The 9,883-nt window shown below is 31.8% G+C and overlaps 1 protein-coding gene and 1 long non-coding RNA gene across 2 annotated transcripts; one reads left to right on the top strand and one right to left on the bottom strand.

Annotated features, from left to right (window-relative positions):
* Positions 1–3,815: 3,815 nt before the first annotated feature.
* On the top strand, positions 3,816–6,615 carry LOC134254865 (uncharacterized). The gene is made up of 3 exons (XM_062737403.1): positions 3,816–3,942; positions 6,258–6,388; positions 6,508–6,615. Exons 1-3 carry the CDS (start codon positions 3,828–3,830, stop codon positions 6,613–6,615), a joined length of 354 nt encoding a protein of 117 aa, XP_062593387.1. The 5' UTR covers positions 3,816–3,827.
* LOC134254866 (uncharacterized) lies at positions 6,051–8,145 on the bottom strand. Its single transcript, XR_009989394.1, has 2 exons — positions 7,878–8,145; positions 6,051–6,752 (listed from the first exon to the last, which is right to left on the bottom strand). It is a non-coding gene; the product is annotated as an uncharacterized LOC134254866 (long non-coding RNA).
* Positions 8,146–9,883: the final 1,738 nt, after the last annotated feature.

Raw genomic sequence — 9,883 nt, 5'->3', positions numbered from 1 at the left:
GATTTTCTGCACATCCCACGAAAAATGCCCTTTTTACATAAATAAATTCATTTGGTAGCTAAATAAAGCTATCTCAGGTAGGTAAATAAAGTTAATTAGATAATTAAATCAAGCTACGTAGCTAAATCTAGTGATTGTACTGGACTTGTTAAACTTAGAGTTAGACAAACTTGTTGGGTACACCTTAATTGGCACTAACACAATCAGAATAAATCATGACATGACTTTATCAGAAATGAAATACATGTTTATCCATTGTATAACTAAGAAAATAGCCTACCTTTTTTCCAGTAAGAGAATTTGGCTTTAAAAGTAACACTCAGGGATCCAATGCCTTTCTCTTTATGTTGACAGCCATTACTATCATCTGATTGGATAATCTCATCACATGTCACAGCTGTTTGGAACTCTTCTAGATTTTTCATTTTTGGTGATAAAACCAAAGACATTCCGAATGTATTCAATTTCAGCTGACAGGAAAGTCCAACAGTTGGACTAAATTTGACAGACAAATCTCAGACAAATATTTATTGGGTATATGTCCTGAAATACCCAAGTAATGCCTCTGGAACACAATGCAAGTAATTGGCTTATTGGGTATACCCAACAAGCCGAAAGTACCCAATAAGTGTTACAAGGGCAAAAATCATACCCAATTAATGTCTTCTCGTGAGAGCAGCTAGACGGACGGACGGACGTACAGACGGATGGATGGACAAACATCCCATTACTATATACCGTTTCTACCTGTTTTTCAAGCGGGGGTATAATAAGTCACGTTTACAATGAAGAAAACATCGAAGAGTGAATTTATAATAGTATTTAAAATGTGTATTCGGAACTGGTAAAATAAGAACACGAAAATATTTCGATATCTTCCAGTGTTCTAAATATTTATTTTTGGCAAATTTTTAGTATATGTTAGAGTACATATCAAACTTACTTTTGATACCTGGAACGTTGTTTTATGTAAAAAATTTATGCATCTACAGAGGTTTTTCTGCAGACTTACGCGTCACGGTGATTCAGATTTGTTGCATTGTAAAAGCATGTCGACTCTTTCAAGTACGATAATGAAACCAAACTGAAGGCAAAAAATCAAAACTTCACATAATTCAAACACTCATAGATAAGCCTTCTTACCATAGAAATCAATTTATTTTTACACCGTTGAATTTATTAATTATCAGTCCTTAAATTACTAATTATTCGGAACTGGCCAAAATCCGGAACTGGCCAAACGACTGTACTTTGACCAAATATTAATAAAAACTGCCGAGTTTTGACAATACACTTATAATCCCAAAATTCTATTTTTTAAAAGCATTTCGTGTAATCCTGAAGTAAGGCAAAACATTTTCAACAGTGGAAATCTTGCAATATGTGTTTGGTTCCGAAATAACAACTGAACCTTAAATTTGTGAGGATGATATACCGGTTATTGATATTTTCAGAATTTTTTCCCAATGCAGTGTGAAAGTAACAATCAAAATGAAAAGTACCACATGAAAAAACATATCTGCTTTAATTTGATCAATTCCGAATTATAATTTTCATACTGAAATACTGTATATACGCACATTATGTACCATAATAAGTGCCACGGTTCAGTTATTTTTTCAAACATTTTTTCCTTTTCGTAGCAACTTTATAATGACATTGCCGCAAGTCTGTTTTGAAATTTTCTGACGAAAGAGAATTTATTGTGAAAGGCAGGAAAATCTTGGAGAGATTTATAGGCAGAAAATTCAATGTTCTATATAGTAGTTGCTATAAAATTTATTTTACAAGTTAAGACTTTTTTTTAAAAATCATATTTACTACGAATTATAAATATTTGAATTCTATAAACCCCTTTGTCCATACACCGAAAAATATTCTCCATTTGTAACATGTTAAGAATTTAATTGTTTTGAAATAATAGTTCAACTTTGCAGTTACTTATTAGGGGAATAGGAAAATAAAAAGGGTTAAATTATTTGACTTATTTGCTTTTACTTTGAATTGACACAACTTTACAATTCGCCCTTGAAATTCTAAAATGATTTTTTAAAACGATTTATATGTACTCTGTTTCAGATAGAAGCGTAATATATTACCGGTATTTTATCATATTTAGAGGTAAACAGATCTGTCATTTTAAAATAATCTATTTTAATTTAATCTTGTATTGGACTTCTGATATGTTTTTCTTTCTTTTTTATCATTATTTCTTGTAAAAAAAAAAATTGTGTGCAAAATCTGTGTATTCATTTGCGTTTTTGCGTAAAGGGCGCTACGCCACTGTCAGTCATATCGACAGCAAGGAATCCTTGGAGGAAGAAGGGTAAAAATTCAAATTAGTTATCCCATAATTCAACTGAACATTGATTAAATCCGATTTTATTAAACACTAAATAAGTAGAGTTATCTTTTCTAATGTAGAAATTAAACATCAAATATGTCAAATGAAAAGGTTTATTGGCAGAGCAAATGATGATTATCTCTTATATTGATAAATTTATAAGCATCAGGGTAACATGAATAGTGCGGGCAGAATGGCATAGTTAGTAAACAAAACAATATAATAAACTGTTAATGGCTTAATAAAATTTCATTTGATTGTCTTTATTTTTGGTACATATTTCTAACAACCAATTAAGCAAGATGACAATTTTTTTTTCATTGTCATCTTTCCTTAATTATGAAATCTCGTATCCCGATATCACCTATCTATAGCATTTGATGCCCAAAAGAAGGCTCCAAGTACAATCAATATTTAAACCGATGCAGACTGCTGACAGATAGGTTGATTTTACAGGGATTTCAACAAACTTGTTTTAAAATCAGCATGGTCGTATAATGTTCTTGTTAAAAATAACGTTTCAAACAAATTGTTAGCCCTTTTGTTTTTGTGTTTTTTTTTTAATACCGAATTTGACTACTTGGACACAAGTATACATGTGCTTTATCTTATATTTACTAGTATTACACGGTTATAAACTTTATTCGTTTAAAAAAAATCAAAAATTTTTTAAGGTAAAAAACTTCCTTGTCAGTCGATGCCGTGTCAAAATGGAGGGACGTGCATCAATACATACACGTGCACGTGTAACGGAGATTGGAGTGGACAGGATTGTTCAAGTAAGTTTTATGTGCATGAATGTGCACATCTTTTAATTAGATTTTGTCAATTGAATATAAATGGAATTTAAAACACGATACAGACATTATACGCATGTATATTAGAATTTTATTTCAGTCATTTTATGCTGTCTTAAAGTCGAGGATAGAGACTTGCTGGATGAAATATAATATACAGTGGACCCTCATTAATCCGGACGCTTTGGTTCCCATTCAATTTGCCCGGATATGTGAAGCATCCGGATATCAGAATCACCAGTTAAGGAGGCTCATTACACCACTTTTTGATGACGTACTACACAAAAAAATACACCTCCATTGTGTCGGCCGGTTGGCTCAGGGAACGAGTAGTGTAGGAACCTTTATAATATGACCCTGACCTTTAAAACGCTTTAAAAATAGATGAAACATGCGGTGTTGTAAACAGTGAAAACAAAGTAACGGATTCATTATGCATAAACCAAGAAGAATTGCTTTTAGGCAGAAACAAAAGAAAGCAACAGTCAAATCTTCGCCAAACAAGTAATGTCAATTTCATAGCCATGCATGCAGTGAACTCTATCAATCACTGACATTTATGTATGGAAGAAATTCGAGTTAAAACCTACAACCTTGTTGAAATAATTAAAATTTTAGGGTCTGTAAGTCTCGTTAACTTTCACTTTCGTTTTCTAACTTCCGGGTACTTGGCGTTCTTGGAGACAATGATTTACCGCTTGGCATTTAGTTTTAAGCCTCGCGGTGGACTAGCAGAGCCTGTCATGTCGTTTGTTTCCCGATTATTGAAAAGAAGAGGATATAATGGATTGATTGATACAGGTAAACAGCGTTTAACTGCTTTATTGTTTTATTAAACGACGTACATATAACAGGTCCAGTACAATCTCTTGATTTAGCTATATAGCTTTAAATAGCTATATAGCTTTATTAAGCTATTCAGTATAGCTTAATTTAGCTATTTTACTACACTTTTTTCTTAAAGGTGTAATTTTCTCAGGATGTACAAAAAAGCGCACCTTGGTGCAGTGATAATATACAACTTTGAACTCTTCTTAAAATAATGCATGTAAAAATCACTCATCAAATTACGTCTCCTTGAGAGACTTTGGACTCAAAGTTTAACAAGTTTTGGGGCTATATAAAGCAATTGATACAGTTACTTCTGCAATGATATTATAATGGAGACCAATTATGTTCAACAAGATAATTGAATGGTAACAGTTCAGCACAATGAGAAGCAATCAAGCCTCAAGGCAGCCAAGGTAGTGGACAGTTAGTCTAACAAAAGAAATTCTCTTTTTGCTTAAAAGTATTCAAAAGCTGCAAAGTTAGAACTTTCTTTGATTTTGGTTGTTGTTTTGATAGCCCATATTACAAATATGAAGAGTCAAATACATGCGACTTTTTGTCTATTTTCAGCAAAAAACATTTCCGTGAAAAACTGTATATAAATAGCTAAATAAAGCTATTTTAAATAGCTTAATAAAGCTATATAGCTATTTAAAGCTATATAGCTAAATCAAGAGATTGTACTGGACCTGTATAAGCCATTCCGAATGGGTCACGATAAGCAGTGTGGTTGGCAAACATTTTAAAGCATAAAGGAAAATTAAAATATTTTTAAAGCTGAAATAATGTGTTTCCAAACAAAAACGTTCCCTAAAGATTGGTTTCTCAAATTTGTTTCATTTATTTAGCACACGGGACGGGTACATAGAATGGGGGGGGGGGGGGGGTGTGTTAACCAACAAAATAAGGTACCGGGTAAACACCAATTTTCAATGTCTAAATTATGTATATATTTGCAATAAAAGGGGGGCTAAAGCCTATGTATTATACTTGTAATACAGTAGAAATAAATAGATTTACTTTTCATGTAACTCTATCCAGAAATAAAAATGTCAAATATTACTTCTTTCATGTTACTCTATATATATTCAATTTCAATATAACTTGTATAGCCGTATGACTCCCTTCCCGAATACTCTTACAATTATGAGACAGACTTTTTTTTCTTTCTTAAAATAGGAATTAGAAATAGGAATATTTTTAATGAAGGCATTTGTCAGATAGATAAATCTAATGTTGTCTCCAAAAAGGCAATGACTGGGTCCATAGGACATTCATACTTTAACGATAGAACATTTTATTTACATTTGTCATCATATTTTATAGGGATCCAGCAGATACAGAAAAAGGGACAACACTTCGACTGAATGTGTCATCCATATACTGGTATAGATCTGTTCTGTTCATGAGGCATACATACTGTAAATGTATTACATTTGGTGTGTATAATATTTGGTGGAAATTCAATTTTCAACAAGTTATCATTCTATTAGATATCTGAATGTGCTAGTTATTAAATTCATATTCAAGACATTTAGTGATGTACTTGGATAGGCAGACTATGTTTTCCACTAAATAAAATATATGGCTAAATGAAGGATATGGAAATGTAATATGTTTACATTATGTATAGTATTTCTCATAATTCTTATACAGTATACTCATGAAGAGTGTGACAACTTCCAAGTAGTTAATGATGGAATTTATTTTCCTTTGTATCAAGTAAATTTTGGGCTGCTCTTTTTTCTTTCTTCATTATCAAACCTACTAGTTCATTTATTTATCAAATTCAGGAAAGCTCACATACAATGATAAATAAATTAAGTTGAATGAACCATAATACTAGTTAAGTTTGGCACATACTTTCTTATTAAATATCAAATTTGATTGGTAAAAACATTTGTTAACAATTACTTTTCTCCTTCGGTGTGCCTAACATTACATCCCTATGATTCAAAATGCATGTCGATACATGTAGGTACATGTAAATTCTCCATAAAAATAGCTAACTGTGCAGTGTTCGCACACTTGTTTCAACGAATGACATTTTCTTAAAAATATTTCAGAGTAACAAGACAAATATTGCATGTTTATTTTGATACACTATACATGAACTTGAGAAAAAAATTAAGGAAGTTGACATTGTATATTTGCTAGTTACTTGTGTAATTAGTTATATATTAATATATTAAGGATGTACACAGGCATAATATATCACTGTTAATATTTGAGAAAGTATTCATTTTTTGTGTAGATGCTCACTTCCACTCTAATACATTTGCCAGGTTCTTGTGAAAAGTGTTTTATTTGGCACCATTCAGCTACAAATACCCAATGTAATCTTTGCCGGTGGAATTGTGACCTCAATCAAGTGAATCAACTGCTGCAAATTGTTTCAAACATTTTACACCTGCAGGTTAGTACTTATAAAATTTTGTTTGAAGGAAAATAAAGGCTAACAAGATCTGAAAATACAAGCCAGATTTAGTACAAAAGTGTTGATACTAGTCATTTAAAAATTTCATTTCTTTGCAGTTAGTGATGAGTGCAACAGAAGTTTTTATCGGGACCTCGTCCGACATCATAGGTACAACTGGTCACTGTGATTTCTTAAATAACAGGACATATTGTGAAGGCGCCTAGGCAGTTACATATGTACACGTGGCTCCAAATGATGCTTGACTGTTTTCCTTCACTTTATACGTAAACCTGGATTGGTCTTTGATGCAATAATACAGAGCCATGTCATGTTTTAAATCCCATCTTCCCACAGTCAGGTGCTGAAATAAAATGATTTTGATTTTAAATATATATTTTTTGTTTTTATGAAATGTAACAAAACATTTTATAGAAATTAAAATATTGTACAAGTGGAAATTTTAGTGAGATCATGATGCAAATTTAGTAATTTGTCCTTAAAATTTGGTATTTTCTATTTAGCGAGAAGTAATTGTAGCGATTTTTAAAAGATTACTAATTTTATAATATTTGTATATAAGTATTTTCATTAAGGTTTCGTCAAAGGTCAACATGTCCAAAAATTTATTTTTACAATAACCCCAAAAGTATGTAAGGTATAAAGTTAAAACTTTTACAGTTTATAAATTATTTATTGATTAACAGATAGAAAGTATCACTTGATAAAAAAAAATACTTGGAATAATATTAATTGAGAAAATTCTTCTTAGAAATGCATATATTTTCAAAAAAAATACACCTACTTAATTCCATGCTTTTAGTGAAAACCATAATTGCAGAAACAAAATATGTTTATCAATGAAGGGCAAGTTGGACTTTTGTTTTCACTGTTTATTTTGTCCAAATGTTAAGACTTGAAAGTGAAAGTACACTGCAAATGGCGGGTTCTATAGGGGTCTTGTCTTTATACGTCATGCTTTCAATAACAGCCTTTCAGAGACCATTCGTGTCCAACTTGCCCTTCAATGATAAACATATATTATCTCTACAATGTTGGTTTTCATCAAAAGGACAGAATTAGGCAGGTGCACTTTTTAAAAATATGCACATTTTCTGATGCAATTTTTCTCAAAATATATCTTTTTAAAAATATTTGTTATCAAGTAATACTTTCTATCCATTAAACAGTGATATATTTACAAAATGTAAACGTTTTGACTTCATACCACACATACTTTTGGCGCAATTGTAAAAATAATTTTTAGACATGTTGACCTTTGACGAAACCTTAACATAATTATTACACCTAAAACACATTTAATTTTCAGTGATATTCAATTTTAGCAATTTCAGAAACCTAGCTGATCATGCCTCGATCGCTAAAAATTACGCTTACACGGAATTTAAACTACCAATTGAATAAGTATCTTAAATGAAAATCTTTTGAAGGATTTTCTTGTCAATTCTTTGCTGATAGGGTTACTTACCTTTAATGATGTCATGACAAGTGAGGCACATGGCTGGTCTTCACGCTGGATGAGTTTTTGATCATATCAGTGATGTCCTAAGATTTCCAGATAAGCTGACAAAAACCTGTAATTTAGCAAACTTCTGTAAAATTTCATTCGAATTATTGCACAGTTGTTCCAGTATGCATTACTGATAATTTAGGTGTAATGAGTTATAAATCTGGTAAATATCCATTTATTGGATATTTAATACAAATCTTAACCTTCTTCATTAAATTTTATCAATATTTTTACAAGAAAAACAGAATGAAATTGTCCTTTTTATACCAAAAAATGTCAAAGGCCTTTTCATAAAAAAAATTGATTTAAAAATATTTGTTTTACACACTGTTTTCATATATATGTCCTAGAACTTATTCTGCTGCATCTGATCAATTTCATACCTGTATTTGATTTGCATTTTTAAGGAGTCTGATCATTCAAGTCAGTTTAGTCAGTTTAGTGCTTGACTGGATCTTTCAGCAACAGCATATTTCATCTTTGTTACTGCCTGGTTCCCTTGTACTTCTGCTATAAAATAAGTTTTAATGTATATAATTGTATGAGATTGATGAATAAATAAAGAGGAGAAAATGCAGTGGACCAGACTGGGATTTGAACCCAGGCCACATGAAACTCCGGTCAGGTGCTCTACCAACTGAGCTATCTGGCCACAGGCAATCGATCCCCGCTGACCGCCACATTCCTCCCTCCTTAAAGGTCTTTAGACCCCAACCCCGGCTCATTCCTGGCAGGTCTTTCACCTGTCAGTTCCAGGGCATGGCACTAGGCCTGAGTATCGCAAGCTATCTAACGATACGATACATATCACGATATGGTCTTGCGATACAACATGTATCATGATACAGCTGTCAACAGTCAAAATTTATAGTATATTTAAGTATTCTTGCTTATTAACCTCTACAGTTATAGAAAATACTTAAGAAAACTATCTTGAGACCCAAAATCAAAATTACTAGAGGAGGGCATATAGCCTAAGCATTTTGATTTTTCATTGTAACTATTTTCAATCATTTTGTAATATTAATATTCACAGTTTTGATAAAGAATTTTAAAATAAGACAATGAACATTAACTTGTACTGTATCAAGATACATACATGGCGATACGATATGCGTATCGTGAGACCTTGCGATAATACGTATCGATATATTGCTGTATTGTTACACCTCTACATGGCACAGCACCAAATGTAGTAGGAAAGGAGAAATGCAAGAGAAAACTTGTGGCTGGAACAGGAATTGAACCCGGGATCCCTGTTAGGCTGTATCAGGTCCAGCACAATACCCCGATAAAGTTATATAGCTTGATAAAGCTATATACATGTAGCTTTATAAAGGTATTTAAAAGACCTTGATCCAGGTATTTTATGGAATGAACATTCAAAAAAATTCTTTAAAAATTAAATACTGAAAGTTGAGTTCTTAGTTTTTGTCAGTGTGTCCACTCGTGCATGAAAAACACTCTGGTATCAAAAAGAAAGCATAAAAAACGTCTCCTCACATGACATTTTTATACTGATTTGTTTATGTTTGAACACTTAACATGCATGGGTGAATATACTGACAACAACTCAGAACTCGACTCTCAGTAATTAATTTTTTTTAAAGATTTTTTTTTAATTTTCATGACATAAAATACCTTGATCAAGGTATTTTAGATACCTTGATAAAGCTATATAGCTTATTCAAGCTATATACCTTTATTGGGGTATTGTGCTGGACCTGTGTATTACTAGTCAGGTGTCTAACCACTGAGCTATCCAGGCTGATATCTATGGTCCATAAAGCCCGAAATTCTACACATGTATGTTTACTTTGTTAAATGTTGAATGCAGCGAAATACTTCAAATAGCAAAATATAATATTACATCTTATCTTTGGGAAATAGATCTTAAATAGGTGATCCTATATGTGACACACAACAGGTAAATCTTTATTCAAAAAAATATATTTACCGATGCA

The sequence above is a fragment of the Saccostrea cucullata genome, unplaced genomic scaffold, assembly GCF_032062105.1.
Source record: "Saccostrea cucullata isolate Sc308-1 unplaced genomic scaffold, CSIRO_AGI_Scuc_v1 ctg18630, whole genome shotgun sequence".
NCBI lineage: Eukaryota > Metazoa > Mollusca > Bivalvia > Ostreida > Ostreidae > Saccostrea > Saccostrea cuccullata.
The sequence above is the reverse complement of the archived record's forward strand: the minus strand, read 5'-3'. Positions and strand labels throughout refer to the sequence as shown.

Coding starts and splice junctions, on each gene's coding strand:
- LOC134254865 (XM_062737403.1), top strand. CDS start 3,828: ATGATTTACCGCTTGGCATTTAGTTTTAAGCCTCGCGGTGGACTAGCA. Junction 3,943..6,257: donor TAATGGATTGATTGATACAG/GTAAACAGCGTT, acceptor TACATTTGCCAG/GTTCTTGTGAAAAGTGTTTT. Junction 6,389..6,507: donor CAAACATTTTACACCTGCAG/GTTAGTACTTAT, acceptor ATTTCTTTGCAG/TTAGTGATGAGTGCAACAGA.